This window comes from Zonotrichia leucophrys, chromosome 3, assembly GCF_028769735.1.
Source record: "Zonotrichia leucophrys gambelii isolate GWCS_2022_RI chromosome 3, RI_Zleu_2.0, whole genome shotgun sequence".
Classification (NCBI taxonomy): Eukaryota; Metazoa; Chordata; class Aves; order Passeriformes; family Passerellidae; genus Zonotrichia; species Zonotrichia leucophrys.
The window spans coordinates 1639537-1656225 of record NC_088172.1 but is presented as its reverse complement, the minus strand read 5'-3'; the positions used below and the strand labels follow the sequence as shown (position 1 = coordinate 1656225).

At 37.6% G+C, this 16689-nt stretch overlaps 1 protein-coding gene across 2 annotated transcripts in view; it reads right to left on the bottom strand.

Moving 5' to 3' along the window:
• The window catches only part of ASCC3 (activating signal cointegrator 1 complex subunit 3), a 267328-nt gene that overhangs the window by 233837 nt on the left and 16802 nt on the right, over positions 1-16689 (bottom strand). For both annotated transcript variants that reach the window (XM_064707226.1, XM_064707227.1), the window contains exon 4: positions 13293-13876. In XM_064707226.1, the coding sequence (XP_064563296.1) occupies positions 13293-13876 (584 nt within the window). The remainder of the gene's footprint in view (positions 1-13292; positions 13877-16689) is intronic.

Below are 16689 nucleotides of genomic sequence, written 5' to 3'. Positions count from 1 at the left end.
GGCTAGTAGTCTAGCCATGGCCTACACAAAACTGGCAATTGAATATTTATTGAAAAAATACTAATCAACTTCTAATTGTCAGTGGCTGCTTACAGCGCTTACAGAAAACTGAACAGCCATGTCCAAATGGAGCAATGAGGTATCTTAAAGCATCCTCAAGGACATCTCACAAGGAGTGGACTGTCCAGTTATCTCAGCTGTTTGAGGGGCCTGGAAAGGCCCGAAGTGGCCTTGGGGCAGCCCGCGTATCGAAGGACGAGAAGAGGCTTCAGTTCTTCTTTCGGTTTTTATGTTTATTAAATGTTTATCTAAAAGATTTTCTTTCGGCCCGACAGAGCTCTGCTCAGCAGCCAGCCATGAGCACACTGTGCCGCCCTCCGGACAGTCACCTATCTTTATACCCATGGTTACGTGTACAATATTTATCATTTTTCCCCAATACCATTTATTCTTATAACTCGGTGCACTTTCAGTAATAATCAATCCAAGAGTGCCACCATGGCCAAAGAAGATGGAGGAGAAGAGGAAGAAGAAGAAGGACAGGACACGCCCCAATTCCTCCATCTTACTTCTCTAAACCCCCCTGTACAGAAATCCTAAACCCTGTGTTTCACTCTCTAATTAACTGATCCCTTCACCATTCACCCCGGTGAAACCCTCCTGTCCTCATACAGGTGTCGTCTCCTGTGTAGGATCAAAGTCCAGCCACCAGACACTTCTGGAACATTCCAGGACTCCCGAGCCCCCCAAGGGTGGTCTCGGTGGCTCAGCACCTCAGGACTGAGATCCTGAGATCCGACAGTGGACAATTGCTTCGTGTTTAAGACTTCTGAGAGATGATTCTCACGTGCATTTTTTTGGCTACTGCAAAAGTTGTGACAGAACTGGAAACCAACTTCCCTGGAATCTGAAAGCTAACTGAAACTCTTGGCGAGGCTGTTCCTTGGGAAGATGAACAGACAATATTCATGAAACGTTTGCTTTATGCTGCCAGTCTATTGCTTTCTCCCTCCCTCCTTCTGAGTGCCTTTTCCTGCAAGCCACAGTCCACTGATGCACTCCTCCCACACTAAATATGTTTGCATTACTGCTACTTCTTCACATCAAACCAGACTGGAAATTATTTTTTTCATATTTCATTTTGTCAGTTTCCAGGCTTTATTTCACATGCTTTATTTCCATGCTTTATTTCACATTTCCTCAGTTTTCCATGCTTTATTTCACACATGATGGACCTCCTGTGAACCCTTTTCCAATTATTTCAGCACTTTCTATATACAGTAATGATGAAGTCATCTCCTGAATCTGCTTTCTCTACCAGCAAGCTTTCTATATTAACATATTCTCCACTTCAAATGAACTAAAAATGTAGTTGTAATACTGAAAGTATCTGGCAGTGCTTACAATGAAGACCTTTAAAGTCTTTACAATGTGATATAAACATACAAATGTTGATGTCTTTAAAATATGTTCTGTCACAATAGAACTGTGTTTCTCATTTTGGAGGGCTTTTAATGTAAGTATCTATATAGTTGGATGAATATTTTTATGTTTTCAGCATCTGCATTTTTTTAAAGAATGTCAATTTAAGTAGCATGTCAAGCTATTTAACATTTAATTTGATTACTTAGAACAAGGAGAGTCAGTAGACTCATTCTAGAATTCCACTTGCAAATTCCACTCAGCTCCTCTCCACAGTTTTATTTTGTCCTCTAATGAACTTAACATGAGTACAGAAAGGTTTAATCATTCTACTGACAAAATCAAGTACCACAATTTTTTGCCATTCTTACAGAAAGTATCCACAAATCTAATCTTCACAAAGTAAGGTCTTCCAGAAACACTGATGATTAATACAAGATAGTAATATATACCTACCTATACAGTGTGCAGCATTCATTCTGTATTTAATAGAACTAATAGAACAAGTAATATAACATTCTGAAGCATGGAATGATGGCATTTGTTGCATTTCTGCAGAGCTCATGCCTAGCTCCAGCACAGCATTAACATGCTAAGCTTAGAGGCCTACAGCACTTCTGCAACATGACAGAAATACACACCAGACACTCAGTTTTAACATCAAACATCCAAAATTTTCCCTGTATTAATGAATATTGGAAAGCTGTTTCACAATGCCTTTTATGTTTCCATAATAAATGCAATAGCTCATTTAAAAAAATTGGTTTATGCTCCAAACCAAAGTTTTTTTACAAATCCCCCTAATCTATTTTGCTTTTCGAACAAAACTTGCTGTATGACTATTCTCTGTTCACACGAGTATTCAGTGTTTGTTAAATGGCATATGTCATTATTACACCTGCTTACATCAGTTTTTCAAGACTATTTTATTAACAGTGTAAAATTCGGCAGATTAACTACTATTTATCAGTTTAACCAGTTTAACCAGATACCCAGTTCCTCTGTGGGAAAGTCTCATAAAATTGCCACAGCACCATAACATCTTCTAAGTGGCAAAATTTTCCCAAGCAATGCAGAAACACATGCTAGTGCAATCCTATTTTGTAACACTGCTATTTTGTTGGCTGTGGGTGTATAATATCAGCTGGGTTCAGAAATCATCTCTGTGAAATAAGTTAAAACATATGCACAGACTAGTACAAGTATTAAAAACAAATCCTTCTGAAATCAAGGGAAAAAAAATCTCCAACTGATTTTAGTGATGCTCATATTTTATCCCAGAGGTTTTGCCTTTGCACTTACATGCAAATAATTATTTTTTAAAATTGATTAAATTTTCCTATTTCTTACACTTCAGACAAGGAGAGGAGAGGAGAGGAGAGGAGAGGAGAGGAGGAGGAGAGGAAGGGAGGGGAGGGAAGGGAAGGAAGGAAGGGAAGGAAGGAAGGGAAGGAAGGGAAGGAAGGGAAGGGAAGGGAAGGAAGGGAAGGGAAGGGAAGGGAAGGGAAGGGAAGGGAAGGGAAGGGAAGGGAAGGGAAGGGAAGGGAAGGGAAGGGAAGGAGAAGGGAAGGAAGGAAGGGAAGGGAAGAGAAGGAAGGAAGGAAGGAAGGGAAGGGAAGGAAGGGAAGGGAAGGAAGGGAAGGAAGGAAGGGAAGGGAAGGAAGGGAAAGAGAAGAGAAGAGAAGAGAAGAGAAGAGAAGAGAAGAGAAGAGAAGAGAAGAGAAGAGAAGAGAAGAGAAGAGAAGAGAAGAGAAGAGAAGAGAAGAGAAGAGAAGAGAAGAGAAGAGCAGCAGAAAAGCCAAGCTCTGGCTTTGACAGGGAACAGGTGACCCTCTGGGAGCAATCGAGCACACACAATTACACTGATGTGCCGAGCCAGTGACAGGTAAAACTGAGTTTTTCATATCAGAGCATTTGGAGGATCCAAGCCTTTGAAAAATCCAAAACTCGGCATTCTATTAAGCAGCAAGAAAGTGACACTTCAGGTCCTATTTTGCTTGAGAAAAGCAAAGTAAACATCCACTTTCACACCTGCACGCTGCACTGTTCAGATGGTGAAGGTTAGCTTGTAGCTAGGGAATGGCTGCACAGAACATGCAAACAAGCTCCACTTGCCCTCTGAGCCAAGCAATGGCATTAGGCAAATATTGAGTCAGAGCCAATTGCATTGTGCACAGACAGTGAAGTCTGTTTCTTGAAAGCACTTTTGCTCGGGTCTGCACAGCATGTCAGATGAATGATCTCAAAACTAGCACCTGAAGAAAAACCTTGTCTGCAAAAAAAATGAAATGTTGAAGTACTTTTCACAGTCTATGCTATAAGGTTCAGAGCTCTTAACATAAATTACATATTCAGACTGCTCAGGGAATCGCTCTCAATACAGACCTGAGAATTACTGAACTGAATTCAGGTTTAGAAATGTAAAAGTATTTCCCAGGTCAACAGATTTTTGGATACTTACAGTTAGAACATACAGTTTTTATGTGCAAAGGTTACACTGGAAAGCAATAAGCAAGATGTAAAGAGAGAACAGCATCTGCAGTGTTTGCTACTGACAAGCCCCCTAAGTCACTAGCATGAAACAAAATCTACACACACTTTCCAAGTTTTGTTATAAAACAAAATGCTTGTGATGTTGTGCAATGCTGTATGTAAGCTCTTCCATTCATTAACCTGAAGGAGTGAATAAGTGTGTAGGAATTAAAAAAATATTTTGTAGCTGGTTTGCCTTATGAGCTCTAAAATACACTTTCTTGTTGAACTGTATTTCAGTGTCATCTGAGAGTCTTTAACTTGTCTTAGCTTACACATAGAAAAAAAAATTTAAATGTTCACATAAATAATGTCAGGCTTTTAAAGGGTATTAGAAATTTAGTCATGTGAATTAAGACTTTATATAATATTCTCTTACAAGAATAATGACCATTACAGATTCCTGTTTAATGCAACAAACTAAATGAATGATTTTTCTGGACAACAAATGTCTGTTATTTAGATAGAGACTTAATTTAGGAGACCAAATTAACACATCTGAAATTGAGGTCACTTTAAAACCTAATTGAGATTACTTGCAACACAAGGACTATTTATTTCCTGTATACCATAATTCATTAATTAAGTTACACATAAGGTTATAATATAAATACTTAAAGAGGCACCCTCCATTTGCTTATTACGAGATTCTACTGGCAACAAACGTGTTACAAAACAACAAGCTCTTAATTTAAACATACCCAAACATACCAGGGTAAGGGATTGACATTTTGATAAGAAATTCATCAGGGAAAGTGAAGATTTAAATTAGTATGGAATTAGGTATAAATATAACACACAATTTTTCTCCAATTACCTCTATTTTATCATATGAAATGACAGAATCACAGAATGGCTGAGGTTAGAAGAAACCTCTGGAAATGATCTCGTCTCCTGGGCTGGAGATTCCACAACCTCTCGAGCAAACTGCTCCTGTGTCTGACCACTCTCACAGGGACAAAAAGGCTGTGTCTACATGGAATATCCTGCAATACAATTCACATCCAATGTCTCTAGTTCTGCCTTTGGGCATCACCAAGAGAAGCCTGGCTCCATTTTCACTACACCTTCACTGCCAGGTCTGATCAGAATCTCAAGACTTCCCTTCTCCAAGCTGAGCAACCCCAGCATCCTCAGTCTCTGCTTGTCCATCAGATGCCCCAGTCCCTTCATCATCCCAGTGGGCCTTTGCTGGCCTCAGCCCAGTGTGCCCACACTGGACACCACTCCACACCTTTCAGATTTTATTTGTTCATCCTACTACTCAAAGCCAAGCCAATAAAATGCATAGCAGTGTAATGTTAATTAACAAAGTCTAATATTCAAGTATTAACTACAGACAGTTTTCATAGCTTTTGCTTTGTGTTTGTTCTCCATTTTATTAGCAAACCAAACCAGGTATACCTCTGAATAAAATACTATAAGTAATAATGTGAAAAGATATGGGAATCCACATATTCTCCAGATTAAGAGGCAAATACTGATCAAAGCCTAGACACACATTTTGTCATGATCAGACTGCCATTTGAGATGAAACATCAACATTTTTTTAATTAAAATCTTTTCAGATTCAGGGTGTGCATGTGTATTGTTCAAATAAGAAAGGACAGCATCAGATAAAGTAAGTAACAGTAATCTAAGAACTGTGGGGCTTTTTGAAAGACAATTATGACAGGGGAAGGTGCTATTTACCCAGCTTTACCACATATAATTTTTCTTGCAAGCACCGTGAAATACCAAGTAGAGTTTTCCCTGCAAAATATCCAGCAAACATAACAGTGAACATTATGCAGAAAAATTTAAGGGCTCTTACAATCTTTAACAACTCATCAGTTGCTAGAGTACCATGCTCAATATTAAAAGATAAAAAGCTTTCTAGAAAAAAAAAGGTCAACTGTACCTGAAGGGCCATAACAATATTATCCATTGTCAGGCTCTTTAGGTACCATTATGATCAGAACTAACAACACAGACCAGTCCCAGTTTGCTGTGACTGATGTGCCCAATGATTTGCAAGCTGCATTGGAAGGCTGCTACTCCTATTGCCAAATCTGTCCATTACTTTTGGGTTTAGACAGGAAGAATTTTTAAAAACAAAATATCATTGCTGCAGGCTGAAGGATATACAGTTTAAGAAATGCAACTTAGCTTTCAAGTATCAAGAAAACACATTGAAATCCATAAATCTTATTAGGATCAACAAGGACAAGTATAGCCCAGGCATGCAGCACAGCCTGGGGTCAATCCATCTGGGGAGCAGAGCTGTACAAGTGTAGCTGGGGCTCCTGGTGAACAACAAGCCCAGTGAGTGAATGTGGGATCTCAGCACCTCAGGACTGAGGTGCCACCGAGACCACCCTTGGGGGGCTCGGGAGTCCTGGAATGTTCCAGAAGTGTCTGGTGGCTGGACTTTGATCCTACACAGGAGACGACACCTGTATGAGGATAGGAGGGTTTCACCGGGGTGAATGGTGAAGGGATTGGTTAATTAGAGGGTGAGACACAGGGTTTAGGATTTCTGTACAGGGGGGTTTAGAGAAGTAAGATGGAGGAATTGGGGCGTGTCCTGTCCTTCTTCTTCTTCTTCTTCTCCTCCATCTTCTGTGGTGATGGTGGCACTTTGGGATTGGTCATTACTGAAAGTGCACCGGACAATAAGAATAAAAAGGATTGGGGAAAAATGATAAATATTGTACACGTAACAATGGGTATAAAGATAGGTGGCTGCCTGGAGGGCAGCACAGTGTGCTCATGGCTGGCTGCTGAGCAGAGCTCTGTCGGGCCGAGAGAAAATCTTTTAGATAAACAATTAATAAACATAAAGACCGAAAGAAGAACTGAAGCCTCTTCTCGTCCTTTGATACGCGGGCTGCCCCAAGGCCACCCCGGGCCTTTCCAGGCCCTTCAAACAGCCGAAAACCGGACAAGTGAACGTTGCTGCTGCGGCAAAGAAGCCAACAGGATGATGGGTGAGATCACCAGGGCATTACCAGCACAGAAAACAAAGTCGATTTCCCACTCTGCTTGGGACTTGGCAGGCCACACCAATGCAGTGCTCAGACTTGGTCCCTTCTATATTAAAAGTTGTGGGCAGGCTACAGACAGTCAAGAGAAAAGCCACAAATATGATCCAAGGACTGGGAAGCCTGCCATGTGAGGAAAGGCTGGGAGAACTGGATTGTACAGCCTTGAGCAATGAAAGCTGAGGGGAGACCTCATCACTGTGTTCCAGCACTGAAAGGGTGCCTTGCACAGAAGATGCAAGAATCCTATTTAGAAGGATCCCCATGGAAAGGACAGGGCAACAGGTACAAGTCAGTGATGGAAAGATTTTTATTGGACACAAGAGGCAGATTTTTCACAATAAGAAAAATCAGTTACTGGAATACTTTTTCCAGAGATGTGGTGGATTCTCAGCATTGGGCACTTTTAAGATTTAGGTGGGCAGGCTGCAGAGCCATCCTGCCTGGACCACACCTCTGCCATGAGTGGTTGGACCAAATGATCCATGAGATCCCTTCCAAAGCAGTGTTCTGTGATTCTATTTAATGGCTCATGTCCACACATCAGGAAATAATTTTAGTGTATTTTCCTTTGCAGGTGTCCAGGCATGTTTTCCATTTTGAGTTCCATGAACCAGCTGACTTCACTATCTAAGTCCCTTTATATAGTACAAATTTCCCTTTTGAAAGGAAAATTTTGACTCTTCAAAGTTACTAACAATACTTTAATTCAGTTCAATTTTAAAATTAAAATTCAATTTTTTTTCCTATAGTTAAAATATTATTTTAGATATAAGGATAAAGTGGTTAAAGATAAGAGTGTGTATATAAAAATGATTGCACCAAAGCTAGGAATGAAATTCAGAGTTTACTGTTAAAACAACTTGAGTGCAATGTAATCTTTCATAAATCTTCATAAACTGACATGAAATTGTAGGCCAGGGATCACACATCTACAAGGGCAGTAACACAGTGCGTAAGAAAATATGATTGGAGATAAGTTAAAGACATTTGGGAAAGAATCAAAAAGACATTCGGGTAACTGGCAAATGGCATAAATATAGCATGGGCATGATACATCAAGATACATCATATGGTCTAGCACTTCATTATAGAAAGTGAATATATAGCAGTTGTCTCATATCTCAACTTCATTTAAAACATTGCAATTTTCCATATGAGGATTTGTTAAACTTGTGAAGATGAGTGTTGATAGAAGAATTAAAAGTTGGCAAGGAACTGCCTGAAGGCTAAATGAAAGGAAAGGAAGTGTTTACAAGGCATAGGAACACCTGGAAAGGAAGTTATAAGAACAGCTTTTTGGTGCTTATTTTTAAAATTGCTTTAAGAAAAAAAAGGGACAATTGTATAACAGCACAGGAAAAGTGATCATAAAACCAGTCCTGAATAAAGTCAAAAAGCAAAAAACAAGGATTCTTTTTAAACAGGCAGGCAACAAGACTCCGGAGCAGTCTTCAGGGGAGAAGTTGGGACGAATTTTCCCACATTCTTTTGTTAATGAGTCTTCCTCAGGTGAAGATACTGTATCAGTGAGAGAAAAGATGCCTGCTTGAGTCTGTGAAAGTTTAAACAGATTTTGCTTTCCTTTACTCCCCTGTGCTTTTGCAAAAAGGCTGGTGGCAGACTCAGAGGAGCTTCCTGTCAGTTCACTGAATTGACAAATTAGTTAAGCTCCCCTTGTTCTTGACCCCATGAGCATCTACAGGTTCAACCAACAAAGCATGTTGGCAGACATTTGTGGTGGGATTAACGTGAGGCAACAGAAGCAATGTAGATGAACTCACTGTGGAGAAACAAAAATCATTATCTTGCTACCAGTGACAAAGGCAGCTAAAGAAAACTTACATGCAGAAGCCTGAGAGACAACAGGGGTCCACTTAGAAGAGACTGGGGAAAACTGCCCAAAAATCTGCTGCTACATCAAGCATTCAGAGGCACACAAACACCACACTGAAAAAAAATTCCTACTTAATGAAACAACAAAAATAATCTGTTAACTTCCATTCTGAAATAAGTATGAAAAGAACTCAATTCCAGTAATAAAGCAATAACCTTTTAGCTCCAAGGAAGAGCACATTACTGGACTGAACTAATAAGGAATACATACAGGAAGATGTGCTGCCCAACTCATGACCTCTTTTTATTCGTCATATAAAACCTATATTACACTACTCATACTTTTCTGATTTCAGATCTATTTTGATGTGAAATTAATGTTTTTCAGCCTTGAAGGAAGGATTGAGAACCTTCAAACTCCACATTATTACCTTCTGGCCTCTTACTGTAGTTTTTACTACCTGACTATTCACAGGTGGGTGCTTATGACAACAAGGAAGAAAACTTATCTCACATTTTTGGAAGGAGCGATGAATACTGAATTATTTTTAGGAATTAAACAAAAAAACTGTTTTCTTCACACCATGACAGTTTGCAAAGCAGCTGGATTGTATTTACTGACAGAAGCCCTGGACACCCTAGTATGTGTACATGCTAACCTTTTCATGCAGAGAGCTGGAAACAGCCACAACCATAAAGCAGATGAAAGAAGCCTCATGCCTGGCCTTTTAAATGGCAATTAAATGCATTATATATAGAGATAAGTAAATATAACTACTATTACATAATACTCAAACTACTGCTTACAATGTAGTTTTCTTGAAACAGTTCTGCTGTTTCATATCTTAGCCTAGTGTTCTTCAGGTGATTTATACAGCATTTAAAGTGATTTTGTCTGGGAAACACCATTTAATCTAATTTGCTAAGCGACATTAATATTCTTAATTTTATTTGGGCAAAGCTCTTGCCTTGTCCCAAGAAGAATAAAATGCACAGTTTTTCATAATAGATGCTGTATTAATAGGATCTTAACACAATTCTGATTACATCTCCTTTTTTTCTCCTAGTTATTTTATTCTTTACAGGAAATATCTCCCTGTTTTGTTATGATTAAGAGATAATGTACCTCTGCCTTACTGTAAAAATATAGACAATTATTTCCAAAACAAAATTCTGAAAAATTTTGCAGATAAACTAGGCAAGAGTTCACAAAAGAAAGACACGTGCCCTTTAAGAATAGCATGGTCTAATCAGAGAGAATAAACTCTTCCAACTTTTTTCTAGTTACCCTGGAAGGTACTAGGTGGCAGAGCGGCCAAAATGCTCTCTGATGGCTCCAGTCTTCATTCATCATACACTGGAAACTGAGGGCCCTCAGAAATTCAGGAATGCACTGAATACTAAGTTTTAATCAAATATAAAAATAAAAACCCATGACAGTTACTGGCCAAACTCTGTAGCAGGTTATCAGCTTTTTCTTCTTTTTAAATAATGATGTTGTTACTGCATCATTGCCATCAACAAAATACATATGCTCATCAACAAAACCTGACACACTGTGAAGAGTGTAGCTGTCATTTAGCTCTACTAGACTTCATGTCCCCAATGAAAAGCACATGTCCCAAACACTTAGAAAATAAGTTATAACTCCCATATCACTCCACTTATAAGAATCAATTTGCCTCTAATTAAGAGTCACCAGTGATATGCCAGATAAACAAACTGTCCCAAAGGAAAAGTGGAATGTTCTCACACAGTGAAAACAAAAAATAAAGTATTTCTTCTACCTCACCAACCATTTTAAACATCAACTATACACTGCTGGAAAAAGCAACTAATTTCAATTCCTTGTAGAGCTCATTAAGTAGATAAAAACCTAACTAGTGTATATGTGTGCCTATACATACACTGCAAAAAAAAAAACAAAACAAAACAAAACCAAACCAAAAACAGAACGCCACCTCATAAATTATCTAAACTGCTTATCTTCTTAATGTGATCTGGCACCTCAATAACATTTTTTTAGGGATCAAATGAAATTGTCTCACAGAAGTCCACTTGCCAATAGCATCACCACAATCATGTTATTTTCTTGTTTAATAACAAACAGACAGTGGTATCTTCCTGTTTTAAAACATAAAAATGTGGTTTATAGATGTGGATTTTTATTTATGAAGACTTATCCTTTAATATCAATAGGTTAATTTTTTGTTTTGGGTTTTTTTTTGTTTTTTTTTGGTGGGTTTTTGTTTTGTTTTTGTTTTTAGGGGTTTTTTTTATTTATTAAGAAAAAACATATTTTGTAGCTCACAGACAGTTTAGCCTGTATTTGTTCCACCAAGAAATGTCAGATGTTCAGAATTCATGATCAATCAATTTGTTATGCCATCTCACAAGGCAAGCCTCTGACATAGCTCTAGAAATGGGTTATCTTCAGGTCTAAAAGCACCATCTGTTCTTAATGATGGCACTAACAAAATTACTGTAAGAAGAAAAAAAAATCCCTAAGTGATAGCAAAATCCAAAGCCCAGAAGATATTTTCAAGTCATGACTATGCCTACAGAGAGCACAATTCAAATGCCAGCTAGCTTTTAACAAATGGTGATCAGGTTCAAGATTGTTGTACTCCCTCCTTGACCCTCACATTGTGCAATGAACAATAAAATACCAGTGTTGCAAGAAAAGGCAACAAAGGGGCCAAAATCATGAGAATGTGGAGATCTTTCTTTCATTACTTGGAGTTTATAAAAATCCTAAATAAAATGCAGTTTTCAGACACTTCAGAGAAGAAATTTTTTACCTCTCTAGTGATGCAAACTGAAGAAGCTATTCTTGCTAAGTTAGTTTTCAGTTCACTGGCAAACAATTTTTTCATATTATCAAATTAAAACTTTTATAAAGCCATCAAATCAGATATTTTGCCAAGAATTCTTTGTTCCAGGAACTAATGGAAAGGAAGTCTTTATTGGTGACCTACATAAAAACTGATAGCTTTAACTTTCTGCCAAATGATTTAGCAATCCATTATGATCATAAATTTGCAAAAAAAAAGTTATTTCTTCTTGCTTCAAGCTGAAGGTTTAGAGCTTTTTCTTTAACATTTTACAAATTAAACTAAGGCATTAAGTAGGCATGAAGTATGGATGCATTAAGTTATGCAGAAGTATGGAATTATTTCTGCATATCCAATAATGATATTGGAAATGTCTTCAGTCACTAATCAAAAAAAAAAAAATTGAAATGTTTCTCACTGTAAAATTAATAAACTACAGGTTCCTTTCACAAATATACTTTTTTCGTGTTTCATTTGACATGCAAGTTTTTTATCCAATCTTCCTATCCAAGACCTGTTCAGCCTTCCATTTTCACATGTCTTCGCTCAATATTACCACCCAAACTATGAAAGTGTTTGCAGACACGTATTCAGATATTATTTTTCAAATATACTTCAATGCAGAAGAAATTAGATCAACTTCCATTTATAGTTGGGATCTGTAACAAAACATACATGTCCAGAAAGCTCAAATAACAGCCAAAATATGGTCCACTGATTAGATATCCGTACATAGTTATCTAAACCTAAAATGAAGTACACAGGTTCTCTTATCTAATTCCTACTGTTTTTATTAAGAAGAATAAAATCTGAAACTGCAATGGCAAAATTCCTGAAAACTTTCACTATCTTGTCTTTCATGGGATTGTCTATTCCTACTATGAGTTGCATTTTGGTATTTATTTAGAGTCTTTCTGAAAATTCAGTTTGAGAATTTAAGTACTGGATGTTTTCAGGGAAGGAAAGCAAGGCAAGTTAGGAAAAATAAAGTAAAACATAACAGAAAAGTGCAGAGAGAAAAAAAAATTACCAAATTGCAGGAATTCTTCCCTAGATTAATCCAATCATCTCTTGTGCACACACCTGGAAAACATCTTCTCCAGGCTTTAATCATGCTTTTCCCCCCTTCTATTGCTATGCTTATCTTTCAACTCCAGCAACTGTTCCCTCTCCTTCACATTTTCTCTGTCCTTCTTGTAACAAACCCAGCCACCTCCTTTCCTCATCAAAAGGAACAGACGTGATATGACAAAATTTTAAAGTAGCACCACCTGCTCAGCCTTCCAGCAACAGGGAGGCTCTGAAACTTGAGATGAAACCTGCCCAAAAAAGTTCAGCTTGTCCTTGCAATTTCCTCACACTTTTATAGGCAGCTTAAACTGGGTTCTGCTTAAAAAGAATGAATGGAGACTCTGAGCAAATGGCCACAAAAAAATATCCTGTCCTTTGAGGGGGAAAGAGATTATTTAGATCAAATTTCTCTGTGGTAAATGATGATGCTGCCATGAGATTTTTCTCAAGACAGATTTTTTAAAAAAAGCATGGACAACAGTTGGAAAAAATATAATGGCATACACTAAAATGAAATGATTGTATATTTCTGTGGCATTCAAATATATGCAGTACAGTTAATGTGCTACTGTACCTCATTTTGAAGTTCATCGGCACTTTTGGTAGAAGCAAGGATCTCATACAAAGTGCAGCAGAGGTCTTCTGTTGTTGGCCCTCCAGGGTTACCTCCTTGAGATTCCTTCAGGTACTTTCCAACTTCACACCATAAAAAAGAATCATCTATTTTTTCCAAAGATTTGATATTAGATTTCTCATCACAATAGTTCTGTAAGTGATTCAGCTGGTTATTCAAAAACTTGTTATAGTCTAAGCTTATACTTTTCGGCACATCAGTCTCACCATTCACAGGCAGCTCTTCAGAGTGGTCCAAATCATGCATGTCAAATGAAAACACTACATTTTTACCAAACAGCACTCTGTTATCACCATTTTGCTCTTCAGCCAACTGTATGAGGGCTCTAAGCTGTTCTTCAGGGAAGTGAGAAGCAATCCGAGACGTGGCACTACAAGCTGCAGTAGCAGACGATGATGGAAATGGCCCAAACATCTGCTTGATCACCTTTGTCTCATCATGGCCAACACATTCTTTCCCATGAAATGTCTTAAAAAGAAAAACAGCTCCACTTTCAATCGCCTCTTGTCCATTTTCAGCTCCAACTGTTAACAAAAACAAATGCAACTGAATACACTTAATACTAAGAGTGTTTCATTACCTGTAACATAACTGTATTCAAATTCTTGCCACAAGCTTCATCAAAAGAAGATCACAACACGTAAGAATTGTTGCAAGGTACTGAATTACAAAGGGTATATGATAATAAAGCATCTGTCTTCATTATCCTTCTACATACTAAAAATTTATAGTAAGAATTACCAAAGCTTTCTTATCACTCTGAGCTGGAGAAAAAAACATGCTAGAGGTCTTAAACTCACAATTGTATATTTATAAGCTATTTAATGTTAACAAATTTCCACTTTGTCTCACTATTTATTCACTGCCTAATCTGAATATTCATAACAGAATAAATATAAAGAACTCAGCTGGGGATTACTGAATCCTTGTAGTATTTCCCAGTAGAATTACTTCTGAGTATGTGCTAAGTTAGAAAAACTGCTCAAAAAATTTAAAGCAAATAAATGTGTGAATTCAGATTTCTATCTACAGAATATAATTTATGCAAATAAACAATATATTATTAGATAAAAATATTAATTTACTTCTCACACAAATATTCACAAAGGTAGTCAAGGAAAACATAAGGAAAACTCCATGTGATGAACTAGTATGTCACTACTACAACATTTTTAAAGTCACCAAGCCTAACCTAAACAAAACCAGCCAGCATACTGGGGCTTTTGTTCATTTTAAATGAGGACAACTTACAATTTTTTTTTACTTATGATTGATTCAACTTAGATTAGGCTTAGTACCAGAAAAAGCAAGGGGTTTCTTCCCCACAATCAAACAGGAAAAAGCAAAAATTCTAGCATAGGCAGATGGAACAAGGCTAAGTAGCTAGAAATTCAATATATAAATAAATTAAGGTGGCTACAAATTCACTATTTAGCTTGAATCTTCCTGTGGTGCACTTTGAAAACCTGAGAAGTTCCAGGAGAGGACTGGAGGTGATATTTCCAAGATAATTAGATACCTACATATGGAAGATACATGACATAGACACACACATATACAACAGACATGTACACAGGTCTCAGAGGAAAAAGGGGGTTCAGCCCCTCCCTTTTAGCATTAGCTATAGAGGAAGCACAAAAAAAACCTTACATCTAAAAACTTGCAGTTTGTCTGCATGAAGCTCACTCATATATTCCTAACATAAAAATGCATGTTATTATTTAGAGTCAATTGTCTCAGAACAGAAGTAAAGATTACTAAACTGAAAGAGAAATCGAAGCATTTGAGAAAAATCTCTTAGGTTTACTGTGTGGTATTTCTCCTTTATTATCGACATCTCCTATTTGAGAAAGCATCTCTTGAGAAAATACTACTCCTTCCATCTCAACAAAATAAACCAGACAAGATGGCAAAGAGATGCACTACTAGAAGCTACTCTTTTTGGTATTTTCTTCTGTTTGCCAGCCAACATTTTAGTCCAGTACCACTTGTGATTAAATCATACACAGCGGATATTTAAAACAGCTTTCTCAATCAATATCTCTTATCAATACAGATGGATAATAGATACTTCTACTAATTCTGGACTGACAGCTGTTACAAACTCAATCCCCATTTTGCATGACTTCCCCTCAAGCCCTGTGTGTTGCAAGTGCCAGCTGAAATCCGTGCACTGAAGGAGAGGTACCCGAGTTAGGGCAGAGTGGCCCTCCCCAGGGGCCTGGCTCAGAAAGACAGCAGCCACATGCTTAAATTGCAGCCCAAGGAGGTTAAAAGTCTACTAAAGGTGTTAGCAAGAGTTTAAAACTGTCAGTAGTTTGAGAAACACTCAAAAATGCACTTCTGAAGAAAGCAATAGCCATTTACAACCATTAATAGCTTCAATATGTTAATGTGTGGATAACTTGTTCTGACTTTGTGGCCAGTTGATTCTGTGTACCAAAGAAAACCCCAAAACTGCTATAACTCCACAATTTTCCAGAGAGTTGGACAGTATTGTTATACAGTATTACATAGCAATAATAAATTATTAAAATAATTAATACAATATTATTACACCTAATGCTTCCAAATTAATTTTACCTAATGCCCAGTCACATCTGCACCTTTTTTGTGCACAGTGCTCTGCAAATACAGGGAAGGTTATTGGCTTTTCCAGTGCCTGAATGTAAAAGGAATTCTGATAAAATTCCAGAAAGGCACTTTTAACAGGTGAAACAGCAGATGGTCAGCAAGAGGAAGTCAGCAAAGCAGACTGATTTCAGCTTTGCTGTAAAAGTTATAATTGGAAATTCTAACCCAGAACCTCTTAACTACAGCTCTGCTGTTTCATTCAAATGTGGTTTGTGTTTTGCTTTGGTTTCCTTTTCTAGAAGACAGATATCAACTCCAAAATGTATTACTTTGTAAGAATTTCATATCCCCTACTCGTCTTTTGTTAGGTTTCCTACATACACATAATTATCCCTTTTTTTTAGCAATATGAAATTTCTTGTAAAATTTATTGCAAGCTGAGTGAGTCTAGAGATTCAAAGGAAATGGTTTTGAAATTATTTGCAGTGAAGTCACCATTTTAGCATGATTCTTTCTAGTTAATGTCTCTCGTTAAGGCACGGAGGAAACAAAATACATCATATTTTAACAGTGCTGTTACACTAAACTTTCGTTGCCAGGGAGACAAGGACTGTAGAAGAAATCCCAAATTCTCCAGGAGGTGCTAATAACTCAGCAGTGCTTAAGAACTTGTTGAACAACATCTTCTGCAATTGCACAGCACAATTGACTACCACCACATGTTGGACATGAATAACTTGCCTAGCCCATTTTGAAAGCCTGT